General features: G+C 35.0%; 1 protein-coding gene across 2 annotated transcripts; it reads left to right on the forward strand.

The window, feature by feature from the left end:
- Window positions 1-1,198: 1,198 nt before the first annotated feature.
- On the forward strand, window positions 1,199-18,561 carry NaPi-III (Na[+]-dependent inorganic phosphate cotransporter type III). 2 transcript variants are annotated; one of them, XM_089846222.1, is made up of 14 exons: window positions 1,199-1,502; window positions 8,838-8,980; window positions 10,645-10,842; window positions 10,949-11,050; window positions 11,598-11,738; window positions 13,830-14,012; window positions 14,102-14,221; window positions 14,668-14,709; window positions 14,798-14,892; window positions 15,010-15,073; window positions 15,740-15,810; window positions 15,877-16,007; window positions 16,078-16,263; window positions 17,375-18,561. In XM_089846222.1, exons 2-14 carry the CDS (start codon window positions 8,953-8,955, stop codon window positions 17,619-17,621), a joined length of 1,608 nt encoding a protein of 535 aa, XP_089702348.1. In that variant the 5' UTR covers window positions 1,199-1,502; window positions 8,838-8,952; the 3' UTR covers window positions 17,622-18,561. The 2 variants fall into 2 exon arrangements, with proteins under 2 accessions (XP_089702348.1, XP_089702349.1); XM_089846223.1 differs by lacking the exon at window positions 1,199-1,502 and having other exon boundaries at window positions 8,685-8,980.
- The last annotated feature ends 40 nt before the right edge of the window (window positions 18,562-18,601 follow it).

An 18,601-nucleotide genomic window follows, 5' to 3' on the forward strand; every position in this document is an offset into this window, starting at 1 on the left:
CTAATTTATTCATCCCTCAGGTTAGAACGATACAGATGACGTCAAAGAAGGTTTAATTATTGAAAGTTTGATCGAAATGATATTAATTTTCTATAGGAAAAATTCAAAATAGCGCCAGTTAGACTGTCTATATTAAAAATTGGTGTTTTCGTTTTTTTTTTTTCTTCAAAAATATGAAAATTTCCACACAGGAAGTTTAAGCGCGCGTCATAAACACTTATAATTATCAAAACACGATAATCGTTTTCAAAATAGCGTCAATTTGTCTGATTAGAGTTAACAGTTTCGTTCCCCCCGGCATACTAAGTTGACTTGACCCAAGTAAATTTCTATGACTGTTATCAGACTGGACTAAGGAACTCTCTTAAAAAAACTGTCTTTTTTCTTTTGATAAGTCCATTGTTTTTATTAGCACGTTTCCAATAATATCGAGAGTGTCTCAAAACCGGAAGTTTGCGGTAGAGAATACGTGATTCCGGAAGTATATAAGGCACGTGGTTACCTCGTGTCGCGGGCCTTTAATCTTCTACTGGTACTGGAAGGAACTCGCGCCAACCTACAGACACGTGGTGGAACCCCAACCGAAGGACAAGACACTAAAAAGATATTTTTACAACAAACTTCAATCAAAATTAAAATGCATGTAAAATACATCAAATTGAATTGAAATAAAGATATGGGAAACTGTTTTCCAACTCTTCATCCAAGATGGGGCCCGCGGGCTCCCCAACATTTTCATTTTATCATAAGTTCATAAGATATGTTCATTCCATAAGTTTGTTAATCTCTGGTAACTTAGAAACTGGAGCTTGTCATGAATGAAGTGAGTGACGTAGGTCATAGATTCAGGTAAAGTGACGCCTGGTGACTGGGGCACTGTCAAAGGCTTAGTACATACAGACTAAATAGGACCTAGATGGAACTTGGTCCTGCAAAATTAACCACAGAGTGTAGGACTTCAATTCACGTCGCTTATCGTTCTCGAACTAGTTATCTCGAGCTGTAAGTCTCTCGGTAGCATTACGAACTTGTATAGGTAGTGTCATACTTATCTTATATAAACTTATGATTTTATCAATACATTTCAATAATGTTTTCCCCATAAACGTTAATTAGTAACGTACCCCTCGCGATAATATATATATAATATTTTTGGCGCGCTTTTTGTCGCCTCCTAGGCTGTCAGAATGGAACTGCAACCATACTACATACAAGCACACGTGATATACAACCATTATAGATCCGTGTTTTAAAACCAAGAGAATACTAGTCGCTCGCGTTTTGGCGAATTCGCTTGTTGGTTAGAGAGAGTACGCAGTTCCGAGCTAGTACCGAAACATTTTTAGCTTGCAGTTGCATAAAGTCCGGAATAATTTCTAACACGCGTTTTTCTCTAAATTCTTTTTTGCTTTTAAGATAATTTTTGGGCTTCTATATAAAGTAGAATCAAAGCTAGAGATGGTCTTTCTTCGACAACGAGTTCTAGAATTAAACGTCAATCAGTAAGTCTGCTCAATTACAATAATTTTCGTATTTTTTTCGTGTGTGACGCGACGCGCTTATCTGTATAGTCTAAAAGTGCATAATGATTGGTCTAAATTTATCGTAATGATTTTTACGATCGCGATTGTTTAATATTATTATTTTAATATTTTTAGAACTTTAATCGGGTTTATCTATCTTGGATTTAATAGTTAATATAAACAATAATTTAAATTTGTAACTAATGTGGTGCGACTGGTGTCGACTCGGATCGGGTTTCAATGAATTGTTTATATTATATTTTATTTTAAAAAAAATTCTACTGATACTTTCCCTTTAATTCATGATCCAATTTTTGGAATTACTGCACCCATAAGTAAAGTACCTACTCATAAGTACGCAACTTATGTCTCAGTTATAATACCGTTCTTAAACTTCATTGGTTAAGAAAGGCGATGTAATAGTTTAATAAATTCATCTATTTTTAACGCTGTTTGTTAACTAGCAAACATTTGATTGATTAGCAACTTTCTACGTAAAAACAAGGATGATTAAAAATGGAGTGGAAATAGTACGTCGTAAAATTAACTAATTTCAAAGATAATTAAGTATAATGTGGGAATTAGATTAGTAAGATTAAAATATATATATAAGTATATATTAACGAAAAAAAGCATCATATGACATACTAACTTACTTAGAATCTAATCACGAAGAAAACAATAAAACCTCATCTACGCTCTAATCCTTCTTAAAAAAACCCTTATAATTACTAAGGTAATCAGCAATTTTTAATTCACTTGTAATTGTAAATTAGTTAACCCTAATTGTTACATGGATAGAATCAAAAGTACATTAGATTAGCTCCACGAAAGTAAATAACTTTCAATTTTGATTATTCTCATTGTTTCTAATTTTGTCCTAATTTAAAGAACTGGGTCACACTGGTTTTCTTTTACTAGTCTACCTTTGGATTACGTGTATTTAAAATACTTGTCTACATGACAGGTCTGGCTGACACCAGTCTAATCCGCTAATAGCTCAAATAAACCTCATGTTCCAATTTAAAAGACACCCCTTTTTTATTTTTTTATTTGAAAACCTCGTTGTCTCTCATGTGAAGCTTTGATTCCGGCGGTGCATGTATATGTCTCAGGTCTAGAAGGGAAACCTTAAAAATGGTGACCCTGAACGACTTTACGATCATTCTTAAGTAACGCAGTTTTAGTTCGGTTCTAGACATACGACGGATTGAAAAGATAACGCTCAAGGAATTTAAAAAGTTGCAACTTTTAGAACTTTTTTATAAAAAAAAATATATTGGAATTTGGAAGTAATTTTATAGAGATGTGAGATCTATTTTATTTTAATTTTAAAAACTACGATTTCAATATGGATCCTTTTCAAAAGGATGGACCTAAAGACATTAATTACCTACTAGTCCATCTCCAAATTTGGTCTGTATTGTTTGTAGCCATGTCGACATATCCCAGGTGCTCAAAGACCAGATTCTAGTTTACCCCCTGATTTTTGAAAAGGGGAATCTATATTAAGGTATGATTCATTTCATACTGCGAAGTAGCCTTTATAATATGATCACTATCGACACTGTAAGCCTGTACGGTAGAACCATACTTAGGCGTTATAGGGTTATTAACCAAATATCCCCTGAAAAACAGCCTGTGTGTTTAATGTTTATTTTTAAGGTTTTCGCCTTCAAAATATTAAACCAACACATTCAAACACACTTCATCAACACTACACTTCTTTTATAATGGTGTTTAACATCAAGTATATCCCTCCGCCTAACCTTTCAGTATATTATAAAGTATAAATGAACAAACACAATATTACTATACTGTAGTATTACGTGGTGGTATACAAGAAGCACACAATCTTCTAGGATCTTTTTTTGGGATGATTCCAAGGTGGAAATAGTCATGTTGGCGTCTTCAGGATGGGTTCGACCCGCGTGCCATGAGTAAGGGGAGAGACACTCGGAGTAATTTGTCGTAAAGGGCTTTGATAAATGTACCTTAAACAGTGCTAATCTGATAGTGATTAGCACCTCGTATGGTAGTACATACAATGTAGATCCAAGCGACGTTGACATAAATTCAATTTAGGCTCTAGAGGGGGGAATGCGTGGCATAATCTAGGTTTCGATGTAAAGATTACTTTATTTACACCTGGGGTCCTTGGGTTCGTTGGCAGTTTACTATACGATTGAGTTCAAATTCTTAAACCCGAAAATAAAGCAAGCAAGTCTAAGTAGACAGATAGCTGATTAGCTTGATAAAGTATGCAACACTTTTTTTTTATGTTTCTGTTTTATGCTATAATTGATGAACGTGTAGTATTATTTTATATAATTTTCGTTTTAGATCTCACCTTGAATTTTAGCATTTAGTATTTCCAGGGATGGATTTAATTTGAGAAGTAGGAATGAAGAACAGAGTAATGTGGGCGCGCGTCATAGTCCCGCCGGACCCCCTTCCACGGGACGGAGGGGTATGGAAGAAGAGGCGGGTCATAGCGACAGAGGTGGAAAGGAATTACGTATTTTTCGCCGTCAACGTCAGCAACGTCATCAAAACTTAGTTTAAGTGAGGCAATAAGATAATTTAAACTTTTCGTTACGTGTTGGAGGGAGGGCCTCTATACTGGGCTATGAGTCGGACTGAAGTAAATACTAACCGTTCTCCATTCCTACTTCTAAAATTAAATCTATCCCTGGTATTTCATAAGTAGAGCTATTTCAGAAGCCTTAGTGTGACGTCATCTATGCTATTTGCCCGGCCATAGAACCAACCAAGGCGGTACCAAACATGGCCGCCAACTAAGCTAAGCTCGTGACGTTTTACTTAGACACTGACGTGACAACTGAGATAGCTCTATAGAGCTATTTCAGTGGGGGAAAAATTTCGTCTGCTACGAAAATTGGGCCTGCCTTTGAGTGTAGGGCGGGACATTTTATGAGGGTTTTCTCTATGGGCAAATAGCATTGGTGACGTAGCCATTACCCCCTCTGAAATAGCTCTATAGGAACTTAAACAATAATAATACAGACCATCAAAATTTGGAGCGGGACTGATAACTTTGAAGCAGACTAAACTGCATCACAGCCTTGGTGACAATTTCATAGTTTTAAATTTGAACTTGATCGTCAAATTTGATTTTAAATAATTGTCGGTCGTTAAAAAAATGGGGAGAAAGGCTCGCCACTTCGTCGCGACCAATAACTGGTTGAAATTTAATAAATTCTCGGAAATTGATGAATATCTTTTAAGTTTTATCTATTGGCGTCTATCGTCTTCATATTTTTTCACAAAGAACTTTCATTCTTTTGAAATATTTAGCTGTTGTTGGCATAACTTATAGTATAAACAAATCGATTGAAAAACAGGAAAAATAAAACCCAATAAGTTTATCATCGCTGTATGCTGACTTGTCGGTAGATTGTCCTTTAGTCTGTAGTTTTTATAAGGACCTTGCTCTCCCTCTTTCTCTCAACATTCAAAGTCACAACCCCTTAAAGAATGCATGAAAAATTCTTATCAATTTTCATTGCATAAGATAATAATACTTCCCTATAAGTTTGCAAGACATAGAACGTCTCGTGGTCTAAGTTGATTTCGAGGAGTAATGCATGCACCTTTTCACACCTAACTTATGGAGAATATGATAGACTTATGATAATAGTAGAATAAATCCAACTTTTGTAAGAAGGACCATTTTAAAAAGGGGAGGGGCTCAGTGTCGTCTGCTTAATTTAGGGTATGTGCATGAAAGCAATGACGCTAGAGAGGGATTCAATGTTACCAACCAAATTTGGATGGTCCCTTAATTTCAAGGTTGGAGTCGAAATAGAAGTTAATCACGCGTGAAGTACTCATCCAAACCTTTTCCTCTGGAAGAGTATGTACTTCTGACAAAACAAGGCTTAAGGATAAATACACTTATACTGAAGTTAATCCAAATAAAAAAGAAATATAATTCTGAATATTTTTCCATGCATAAACTAGGAAATATTACAATCTTTCTACAATATTTTTTCACTGTTTCCATATCCTTGACCTTGTAAACTAGGTGGTTTAGAATATCCTAGTTTTGGATGTCAATTGCGTCTCCTTCTGCTTTTGGAAGTAAAAAAAAAAACCCAATAGATATTGTCTCCCTCCTCTCGAATAGCTAAACTACACTACGACACGACAGACACTATATAGGAAAGGGTAAAATTTAATGGACTAAAGAAACACTATTTCTATATAAAAAATTAAACCATTTAAGATCGGGTTCTTCTGACGGATAGGCTATATAGAATCCCCAAAAGTCTACCGTTCCGAGAAATCAATTTAAAGTCTCCGACCTTGGTAAATACAGCAGTAATTGAGCCTTCTCTCCGGAAGGTTGTCGATGGAAAAAGACCAACAGAGTGTTAAATACCATTCGAAACCACGTATCTTTTTTGGACGATATGGATAAATATAAAGTGTATAATAATTTTCTCGGAGAAGTGTCGAATAACTGTCCCTTTACATTTGGAATAAATATAGCTAATAGGAATTCATTGTGCCAACCATATCTGCTACGTTAATTTCTAGGCGGGTTTTGTGGGCCGGTCTTAAGAACGATCCGTCACACGTCATAATTATGACGTAGTTCTAACTGTAATTTCATGTGTTGATAGCAACCCGAGGCCAGGGGTGCGTGAGATAGATTCGTCATAGATAATGTTTAGTCTAGAGCCCTTCCCACAAAGTCCGCCTAGATACGTTGAGAAAACGGCTACACAAGCATTCCCATTAGCTGTATGCATTCCTGCTTTTCATATATAGCTATAAATATAGATAACATGAACTAGCTTTGAACGGTAGAAAACAATTTTAAATTCACATTTGAAATAGGATCACTTCTTTTTAAAATACTTTTATAAACTTCTGTTAAAGCTAAAGCTGCAATACTTGCTTTTGACACTCTAAGCAAACGAGGCAACACGAAACAAGTTCAAATATTGTTCCTTTCGTCCTTCAACACACTTGAAAAAGTACGGAAATACACAAACCGCGGTTAGAAACATCGCCTTCAGAACATACTCGGAGACGGATGCCGGTTATCCACGCTAAGCCTGATCCTAACCAAGGCCTAGCTAACACTCACTCACACACATAAGTCACAACTTCATTCGAAAACTGTTTATTTTGCCAACCCCTAAGCCTAAAGGATTTATGAAGGAAATGCCACTTCACTTTCGAAGGGTAGAAGAGCGCAAATATACAACACAATATAGAGTTAGAGAACTAGTAGATATTGGTGACTTTCGATTATAACTTATGATTGAATGACTAACCCGAGAGTAGAAGCAATTAAGTAGCTAATTAACCTCAAACCTAAAAATTCAACCACTTTCACTAGCGACCTAAATCGGTTTTAACAAGAACCCAAATAAAACCCGAGAACGTATGTTTGACGAGTTCATCCGGGAATAGCCAAACAGCAAAAAGGCTGGGCTTGAAGAAGGTTCCTCCCCTTTACAGCTACATGCTGCAGGATTTAATTAAGTGGAAGGCTAGTTGGGGTGTAAAGCTGATTTGCCAAGCAGGGGTATGACGTTAGGTGGGAGGGGTTCCCCCGTACTGCTGTGTCCCTAACCTAACATGGCGTGTTGGTTTCTATGCAAGATCAATTCTATATTTGAAGGTTCTCAGGTTCCATATGGGTTCTTAAACTTAAAACAAAGTGATCACCCCATCTCGAATTATTTAGACCAGATTTGTATCATAAAATTAATCAATCTTCCCTTTAATGAACCCCACGCTATCTTAAAAAGGAAATTAAAAAATTAAGTGTTTGATCTACGCGCCTGCGTAATTTCATTCACCAGGATGTAAACAAATTTAAATGTAATTAGAAAGTAGCTTAATAAACATAATAATTACAAGTATTATTAACACATTACTGTTTATCATGTTTTACATGGTAACATACCATTAACTACACGATGATTCCAATTAGATGTATGCATTCCTAATGCCAGTATAAGTAATTAAGTACAGGTTGCCCACTTAGTGTTAGCGTATTTAGTTAAAAATGAATGGAAAATTCTAAAGATAACAAAGTAAAAGTTCGACTTTGGTTTTCAAATTAAACTAAAAGTTATGAAAAAACAATTATAATAATACAGCATTGCGATGAATGTGAGGGGTCATGGGTCAGGTGATATAGCAGACATTTTGACCTTGTCCATTATTCTAAATTTGAAAAGCCTTTCCTAGAGATACCTCTTTAATAAAATAACTTACGTCTCGAATTTTTCTACTTTGAAGACACGCTAGAAACGAAATAATATTCCATGAGTGACAAACGTAGCATACCTGTCCCTAATTTGTGAATTATTACTGAGCTTGCTAACTCCGTTTAAATTGAAATCGGAGGATTTCAACTTTTTGAAATACGAAGAATTTCTTTTCTATTCTATTGTATTCCTTCAGACTGGTAAATTCTCTTTTTCTAGACACATAATTCATCTGGCCTGTCTTCGAAATTTTTGGGGTATAAATCGCGGAAAGGACCTCTTTTTTTTTAAACATCAGGGTTCGTAACATTCAGGTTAACCAGGCTTCAAACAATACAAACCAAATTTATTTGTTCATTTCATTTTGATGTTAAATATTTTCATTCATTCAGGGGCTCATTATTTCTCTTAACCTTTGAACCCCTCAAAAATTTACCCAGAACTTGAACTATGACGTTTCAGTTTTCAGTCAACATTCATTTTAACCAGGCTTCAAACAATACCAACCAAATTTATTTATTCATTCATTTCATTTTAATGTTAAATATTTTCATTCATTCAGGGGGCTCATAATTTCTCTTAACCTTTGAACCCCTCAAAAATTTACCCTGCAGAACTTGAACTATGTATGACGTAGTACAATACTCAGTTTTCAAAATACGCATGGAACTCCACTTAACATTTATTGAATATGATAATGATAAAAATAAAAATTATAACGTTGAATTGATTCACTTCTGATTATTGACACTCAAAAGGGGGAGGGGGAAATTTGACAAAACTACGTCTCCCATTGGTCTATTTGCGTTTAGGGAGGGGACGAAAGAATTAAGATTACATCTTTTAAAGATAAGAAATTAATAACCCCTGTATAATATACTCCAAATACCAAAAAGCGAATCACTTCAGTTACTCGAACTCAATTGAAGAGTGAAGTTCAAATTATTTTTTGCGTTCTAGACTATCCTCTTTTGAACTTGAGCTGCGGCTCCTTTAGTAAAAGACAAACCCAAAGTGTACTCCTAATAATAGCCAAGATCAATTTTTGTTATTCATTTAGGATGTTTAGGAACTAAAAGATATTGAAGTGGACACCAACTGATTTATTCTCATTTCTGGGAAAATATTAAGAGAAGATTGTTTGAACGGCAAAGCAAATAAGACCGGTCGACAAAATGCCTTATCTACCGTCTGGAATTGAACGTAAGTAGTTAGTTCTGTTCTCGAGATTTTCTCTAGGAATTATGGGTAGTTTCTAGATATTCATTGCTATGGAAACGTAGCTTGCCTTTATGGGTTTATAATAGGGTATAACTGACCACTCAGCCAGTGAAAATATTTCAAAGAAATATAATTTGAGAATCTTCAAATCTTCAAATATATCCATAATGGTCAAGCCTTTTAATTTGAGGTGTAAGGTGTAGAAATATAAGGTTTACTGTGTTGGAAATCGGGTTTAAAATTAAGATACATATTTTGGATTTTATAATGCACTTGCTTTCAAAGTTATAGCACATTATATAGGGCATTTTCAAACTATGAGATTTTATATTAATTATAAAAAAATGATTAAAACGCTAAAATATATTAGGGGGTCCGCGGACCCCAGGTTGGATCAGGAGTTGAAAAACCTTTAATGTTTGTCCCTCTAATATAGATATTTTATAATTCAATTGCTTTCAAAGTTATATCACATTATATCGGGCAATTTCAAATTATGAGATTTTATATTAATTATACAACAATTTTTAAGACGCTAAAAAAAGTATTAGGGGGTCCGCGGACCCCAGGTTGGATCAGGAGTTGAAAAACCTTTAATTTTTGTCCCTCTATAATAGTAAGTGTAACTCATGTTGGCAGTGAGTGCCAATTATGGAAGCCCCAAAGGCAGACCAAAACTAATTTAGAATATTATAGGGCTATGGTATTAGCATTGTCTATAGATGGTATATTACTAAACAATAATATTGTAGCTGCAGCTACGATATAAATCAGGCAGACTTTACGGCGTTGAGTCTTTTAGGGTACAAATTACAAAGATTAAGATTAAACAAAGTTTATTTACGAATATATCTCTAATTTTCTTCAGCCAATCAAGCCGCCAACTTTCTTCCTTTTTTTAAAAAAAAGCACTCGCAACACGTGCGCGATAATAATAAAAAGAACTTGGCGACATAAAAATTTATCTTTAAGAACCGATATTTTTGGAGTTTTAAGTCCAATTAAGATAATGATTATACAAAACTGGATCGAACCGAAACCCAAAAATATACTGTTTAAATCTGAAAGAAAGAACTCAAGTCGTAAAGCTTAATATTCCTTCTAATTGCCCCCTAATGATATTCAAGATTTGAGATAAAATGTAACTCAAGAACATATACATTTAGAAATTGTAATAAAAATTAATGGTTATTGGAGTTAATAGGAAGTTATTTGGTTATAAAAAAAATCCAGGAACACATACAGCTAATAGAAATCATTGTGCCTCCATATCTAAAATATTTAATTTCTATGCGGGTTTTGAGAGTATACCGGGCTTGAGAACTTACTATTCGTAACCACGCCTCATTTTCTGACATCTTTAACTGTCGTTTCATTGGTTTGCTAGCAGCAACCCGAGGTCAGGCGTAACTTGCAACGAGATAGGTTATAAATTCGCGAGGTAAAATGGTTAGTCAAGTAGCTCCTCCTACAAAATCCGCCTAGATATGTTGAGAAAATGGCTCGCTACACAATTATTCCTATTAGCTGTATGTATTCCCGCAAAGGCAAATAGTAACACTTGGCCCTTCCCCCCCCCCTTTTGAAGATGGTGAAGTACTTAACTTCGAATAAAAAAATTTAAATAATTTCAATTTAATCTTTAGATACGATGACGGCTTACGCGCCGGAAGCGCTATGGATCATCATAGTGGGTTTCATAGTAGCCTTCTTCTTGGCCTTCGGAGTCGGCGCAAATGACGTGGCTAACTCTTTCGGAACATCAGTGGGCTCCAAAGTATTGACACTAAGACAAGCTTGTATCTTAGCGACAATATTTGAAATCCTCGGAGCAGTACTTCTAGGTAAAAGAAAAGCATTTCCACCCACACACAACTGAATCTATTTTAAGAGTCTGTTTGAAACTGTATTCTAACCAACCGCTTGTGTGTCTATGTGTGTCCTGGACAGGTTCCAAAGTATCGGATACGGTTCGGAAAGAAATTTTTGACGTTGATATGTATATTGGAAACGAGAAAGAATTGATGTTGGGAAACTTAGCAGCGTTAGGAGGTAAGACATTGTTACGATTGTTGTCATAGTATAGCATAGAACAACCCATAAGTTTATAAGATATATGTTCCTTCCATAAGTATGACAGTTACTATACTTCGTAATGCTACTGAGAGACTTACAGCTCGAGATAACTAGTTCCAGTGAACGACAAGCGACATGAATTGAAGTCCTACACTCGGTGGTTAATTAATTTTGCAGGACCACCAAGTTCCATCTAGGTCCTATTTAGTCTGCATTACTAAGCCCAAATTTGTCAGCGCCCCAGTCACAAGGCGTATGTCGCTTTACCTCGAATCTATGACTAGCTACCTCACTCACTTCATGACCAGCTCCAGTTTCTAAGTTACCAGAGATTAACTTATGGAATGAACATATCTTATGAACTTATGATAAGCATATCATACTCTTTAAAAGTATGGTGCTTTACTTCTTCAAGCATTACTATCAGACAGACACCGTTTCGTTTATGTTACTTATAAAATTAAGAATTACTGTCTCATGCAGAGATTTTAACGTAACTCGAATGTATTTTTTTCGAATGCAGGTAGTGCAGCTTGGAATATCTTAGCGACATTCTTTGGTCTTCCCATATCGGGGACGCATAGTATTGTGGGTGCCGTCGTAGGATTTTCAATTGTTTCCAAAGGATTCAAGGGAATTAAATGGGACTCCTTAGGCAAAATTGGTAAGTAAATACTTGTAACTTTATCATAAACGGTAATGTTAATCTACCCACAAATTATAATCCGTTATTTGTGTTAAATAAGAATGTATTAGAAATAGATAAACATAATTTAACTCTTTTAGTAATAATTGTTTGATAAGCAATTTGGTCTCCTATTATCAGTTGTTATTAAAGGTAATAAACAGAAATAATTTATATAACTTCTTAATATCGGTGCATCAGTATCATTGGCTTAGTAATGACAATAGCTATTGACTACTAAATAGGAATGTATACGGTTTGACTTTGTAATAACAGGAATTCATACAGCCACTAGGAATTATTGTAACCCCATATCTCCCATGCCAGGTTGCCGTCTTATTTTTCTTTATCTTCAAGTTTCTTAAACTCTCTAAACAAATAAGTTTTATCTCTTTCACGTAACGGAAAGAAGTACTTTGCGAGATTTCACAACTAAGCTATATTTTTTCTGTCGTTTGTTTGAACGACGCGATGTTATCATATCGTTCAAAAATTGCTTCTAAATTACGAAGGTCGCCAATTACAAATGAAGTGCTCGCCACTTCACAAATATATCAATTGTGCTTCCCCCCCATTACGTTTAGCTATTCTGCTTGTATTGGGAAATTTATTTTCACTACTTTAAATAGTGTTGATTAATTTCATAATTATCAAAACTCTGATGAATGGAACCAAATAAAAAAAAATTAAAGTACTTGACTGGCGGTAACCGAGGGGACAGACACTCTACCTTCTCCCCCCACCCCTTGAGTGTGTTGTAATCATTACAATATGAAAGTAATTAACCCCTCTGTTGGAATTATCGCAAAATAAGGTGATAGACCGCGATTTTTTTTATCGAACTGTTAGGGGTCGTCTACGAACGTCATCAAACTTATATTTATAGTGAAGCACCTATTATGTTACTTGGTTACCGAGTCAATGGGTAAATCAGATGTTATCTATTGTGTGAAAACGTTTTAACTTGCCTTTTGGTGAAAAATAGTTATAAATTTATAAGAAATCTTTAATATTGATTAAATAATTTTTTAAATAATTACTGTCGGATTAATTAAAGAAGAAACACAACTTCTGAACTTTTGACCTATGAAACGTTTCTATAGGTATCTGATACCTTGACTCCATCATTAGGAAATATTGTTTTCTGTTTTAGGAACTTAGCTATTCTTAGGTTCATGTTCAAAGTTTAAAGTGAATCAGAATCAGATTGCAGTGAAAGTAGGTCAAATAATAGCTTACAAGTTAAATAACAAAAACCTACCCATAACCAGCCAGAAGCAGATTACGTAGGGCTATTTCACTGAAAGTGCAAATAATTTACTTACGTCAATTTACCTCTAAATAAAGGTGTATTATTGCGGCAAGGTAAAAGTTAACTCATCATGTATCAAAATCACGTGCAAGAAGAAGGCTAGGCCTATATCAATATTATTTATTATCAGTAATATTATTTATCTCTCTTCATTTGCACGAGATTGAAGATTTTAAGTTTGAATCCTTCCCCCAGACCCTGAACAAAATGAAAGATACAATATGCCTTTAATTCAAGTAATTCCTTGGGAAATTTGATAACCGATATCGGCAGAGTAATTTTATTTTTTACGTTTCGTCTTGGAGTTGAAAAAACTCAAGAGGTTTTCTGTGAAATTGACAGGTTCAACCTACTTAAAAATATGTATTATGTTTACGGTGTCGGATTACATATAAATCTAGACAGTTTTAATTGACTTAGGAAACCCTTTTTAATAAATAAGATTATTCAGATTTATATTAAATCAAATGTAACATATACTTTTAACCTAAATGCCGTTTGTCGGCCCTTAACACAAGTGCAATGTCGGTTTTTGATAAGAAACGTTCCTGGGAAATATTAACCTACTCAGTGCTTGGTTCATAACAACTTTTGGAAAACCGATTTCCCTGACATTTCCAGGTTTTTCCCATGTATGTCCCTGATATTTCCCTGACATTTCCAGGTTTCTATGAACCCTGACCTTAATTATTAAACGTATTTCATTGAGTGTTATTATATCACTTATACTAACACTTAATAATTCTTTACTACCACAGTTGCCTCATGGTTCGTGTCACCAGTATTGTCAGGATTGGTAACAGTTGGTCTTTTCCTTATGTTACAAAAACTGGTCCTTAAGAAGGAGAAACCCTTGGAACCTGGTCTAATGTGTTTACCGTTTTTCTACGGATTCACCATTTTGATCAACATCTTCTCTGTTGTTCACGAGGGACCCGACAGTAAGTACTTCAACAAAGAATATAAAATTTCTTTTGGAATAATGACAAAAGAAATTGAGACCCTAAATTATGGTTGTTAATAATTTCAGTGTTGAAATTCAACGAACTTGAATGGTGGCACGTTTTACTTCTATCAATGGGTCTTGGGTTCATGGTCGGGTTAATTGTCTGGTTCATAATTGTTCCCAAGCAAAGAAGACAAATTCAAGGTAGATAATAAGAATTTCCAACTTTTATGAATATTTTATCAGCATAGACATCAGCAAGGATAGATTTAATTTTAGAAGTAGGAATGGAGAACAGAGTAATCTGGGCGCGCGTCAAAGGGGGGTATGAAAAAAGAGGCGGGTCATAGCGAGAGAGGTAAAAAGGAATTACGTATTTTTCGCCGTCCCCGTCAGCAACGTCATCAAAACGTAGTTTAAGTGGGCCAATAAGATAATTTAAACTTTTCGTTACGTGTTGGAGGGAGGGGCTCTATACTGGGCCATGAATCGGACTGAAGTAAATACTAACCGTTCTCAATTCCTACTTCTAAAATTAAATCTATCCCTTATATCAGCAATACTTTTCTGTACACTACCTATTGGCATTGCAATACGCGAGAAAACGAAGCTAAAATGTTAAATTTTTTGTGTTTGTTTTTGTATTTTAGAGTTACTTCGAATTCAGACGGACAACATTACATATTCCAATAGTAAGCACTTTAAATTATTTTCACTTATAAGGTTAACGGGATTAGATTTGTTACAGCATTTAACAATGACCTAATAATTATCTTTCAGCTACGGAAGTTGCTATGCCAGAAACGCCAGTAGACTGCGATAACAAAATCAGTGAAAATGGTGGTGGCAAGAATTACAACGGAAATATTATTCCGGTAAGTTCTTGGTAAATTAGTTATGAAAGTTTAAATTACTATTTCTATACCTAAATAGGTGACATACTTAGATTATGTCTAATTTTGTATTTGATTTAAATTTATGCCTAATATTAGAACGGCGACGCGAAAGAAAACCAGAAAAACAGTGTAACCAATGGCGAAGTTCCTGAACCAGTTGGTAAGATGTCTTTTTAAAATAATTACTCGACGTTTTTGTGTGTGTAAAAATGATTAGTTTGTGCTTAGAAAGGTTGAAAAACTAAATTACTATAAATTACTGATAAAATGGCAATTTAATTACTGTTTAAAAAAACCGCAAACTCAAGGTTTTTAAGTACAACTAAACTTGCAAAGTGAAAGCAAAACCTATTAGACTATTTTGACCTAAAAATCCTTCAGACAATCATAACAACATATTAAATAATTATTATCAATCGAAGTTAATCCCACTTATTAAATAATCATTATCGTTTAAAGTTAATCCCACACTCAAAATTATATAATGATAATATTTTTAAAAAACTAATCCTTTTCAAAAGCTTACAATCAATCGAATTGATCGATTTCCTCATTTGAGGGTTAAGTTTCAAGTTGACTTATCTTAATCTTCCTAATCCCTAAATTTAATAATAAAATTGCATAATCGAAACGCAATCTGAATCCAGAGTGTGTTAGTAACAGAGGAGGTTAAGGGTTAAATTCGACCAAGGGGCGTGAGAACAGTCAGAAGTTAATGAATTTTATTCTGAGAAGTATAAGACTCATAGACCTAAAGCACTTATTGTGTTTGAACTTTGCAAACTAACAAAACGTTACTTATTTGAGCTGTAATTTCAATTAACAGCTCCCAAACAACCACTTGTAAATACATGTACAGTGAATCAAGGTGGTACTGTCACAATAGTTAAAGTTGAGGTAAGATAAAGGGTTTAACGCGGACACTGTTAGTCCATGATTTTAACACTTCCGTCAATCTGACAGAGACCACCGTCTCCAAATCCGGATACAAACGAAATCCAAGACGACAAACCGGAAGTCGCTAAACTATTCAGTTTCCTACAAATATTAACGGCTATTTTCGGTTCCTTCGCGCACGGTGGAAATGATGTCAGGTAATTAGGGCAAAATTAACCCTTGACCTTGGTTATACACATTGACTAATTGTTCTATTGGTTGGTTCAGTAACGCGATTGGTCCGCTGATAGCATTGTGGATGATCTACGAGACGGGGGATGCTAGACAACCAGGAGTGACCCCGATGTATCTATTACTTTTCGGGGGTCTAGGTATAAGCGCCGGCCTTTGGATATGGGGTCGAAAGGTCATGAGGACCATGGGTGAAGACTTAACTAAGATTACACCATCATCGTAAGTACATCTCTGTAACGTTTAAACAAGCTATTGAGAAGGGGGTGATGTATGTGGTTCACAATCATTGCATCTTAGCCAATATTTATACCCCCACCGGTATGCAAGTGTTTTCATCTACTCTAGTGCCTCACTTTCGGAAATTTCTATTTGCTTTTGATATTACCAGGGATAGATTTAATTTTAGAAGTAGGAATGGAGAACGGAGTAATCCGGGCGCGCGTCAAAGTCCCGGACCCCGTTCCACGGGACAGGGGGGTGGGGGGTATGAAAGAAGCTAGGCGGGTCATAGCGACAGAGGTAAAAAGGAATTACGTATTTTTCGCCGTCCCCGTCAGCAACGTTATCAAAAAGTAGTTTAAGTGAGCCGCCAATAAGATAATCTAAACTGTTCGTTACGTGTTGGAGGCGCTTATACTGGGTGGTCTATGAGTCGGACTGAAGTAAATACTAACCGTTCTCCATTCCTACTCCTAAAATTAAATCTATCCCTAATAATACCAAACTATAATAGGACACTTAAAAAGAGGTGTTAAGGGTTGAAAATACAAAATTGTCTGTCAGACGCGCTGTTTAGAGAGTTATCTTGGTTTTTCCATTGACTTATAAATGGGAAATTGCGTGAGAAGACTGCGTTTGCGATATAGAAAGATAGGGTAGAATTAATAATGAGTTTAATCAATAAAAAGGCGCCAAAAACCAGGCTTAAAATAACTGCACTTGAGTTCCGCCCTTGAAGGGATCATAAAGCGTTCATTAAAAATAGACTATTAACCAAACTCACTCAAAACGTAATTCTAACACATCGGCTTAAATATAATCTTCGTAATTAAGTTTTAAATCCCATAGTAAGTAATTAGTCGTAAATTTTAAGCTTTAAACCCCAAAATATGTCACTTAAAACTGTCTCTAATAATCAAGAAATTTTAATCCCAAACGGACCAATATTTTCCTAAAGCATTTGTTTTTAAACAACACATCGTACATACGTCACACGTAAAAATAAAAGCGCGCTGTCATGGTTACTCCACGCTCGCACGTGTTATCATACATCTACCCTATTTATTATACGACCCTTGATATTCATTTTTCTGTTTTTGGCGCGAAACAGGGGCTTCACGATTGAAGTGGGAGCGGCTTCCACGGTTTTACTGGCCTCAAAAATCGGCCTTCCAGTCAGTACCACACATTGCAAAGTTGGTTCAATTGTTTTCGTTGGATGGGTACGTTCCAAAACCAGTGTCGACTGGAGTTTATTCCGTAACATCGCCATGGCTTGGGTCCTAACTCTACCAGTAACGGGTGCCCTATCAGCCGCCTTAACTGCCATAATGTACGCTTGTTACTACGGGACGTAACGAAAATTGAAAAAGGCGGGAAAACTCTTTCAAATAATAAACATCTTTGCGCGGCTAAAATATGGGTGGGTATAAACGACCGCTTTCGTTTCAAGAACTGAACTGAATTGAACAATAGTGTATAACGGCGGCTAATTAATATTATTATTAATATTAAGGACAGTAGTGACTTATTTTTTACATAAATACAATTAATCAACAGTGCGAATTCTAGTGGGTGATAAAAAATATGGTTTGTGTTTATTGGGCCAAAAGCAGCTAATTTTTGATACCGAGAAACTAACGAGTCTTTTTGTATATTTTTCGATGATACACCCTGTATATTTGTGTGCCTGTTTATGATTATTCTGAATTAGAAGTGTATAATTAATCATTACGAGAAGTGTTCGTTTTATAATGAGACTCTTCTCTAGAAGAATATTATAAACTTCCCTAAGGAAGTACGCGAGGTACCATTTTGGAAATACGGACCCGCTGTTAGTGTTAACTAAATTGCCAAAGATAGAAGTCGCGAGTTAACTCCAATTAACAACTTTAATCATATATTTTTAAGCTTTTTATAGTATGAGAAAACATCGTGAATAAAGATGTAGATATTTTTAATCAGGATTACATTAAATACCCTTCCATTTAATGTGCCTCTATTTAGGAGTCGACAATTAGAAAAAATAATTTTTACCAACCTCGGAAAATTCATTAAATATAACATAACATTCCCCCCTCACCCATCATAATAATAATTATAATGTAATTTTCGCCAAAATGCATAATATTGTAATTATGTTTCTTCCCATTTAAATTACGCGGACAAAAATTTAAATACTCAAGAATTTTTGAATTTTGCTAATGGCCAAGTAATAATTGTTGTAAAAAAATATGTTGATACTTGATTGGAAACGTTTTTTTTTTGTAAATAAAATGGATGTATATTTTTAAGGAACTTTATCTTGAGAAATTAATGATTATTATTATGGATTAAT

This window comes from Phalangium opilio, unplaced genomic scaffold (genome assembly GCF_054372755.1).
Source record: "Phalangium opilio isolate 3A_F unplaced genomic scaffold, DU_Popi_V2 ptg000079l_1, whole genome shotgun sequence".
NCBI lineage: Eukaryota > Metazoa > Arthropoda > Arachnida > Opiliones > Phalangiidae > Phalangium > Phalangium opilio.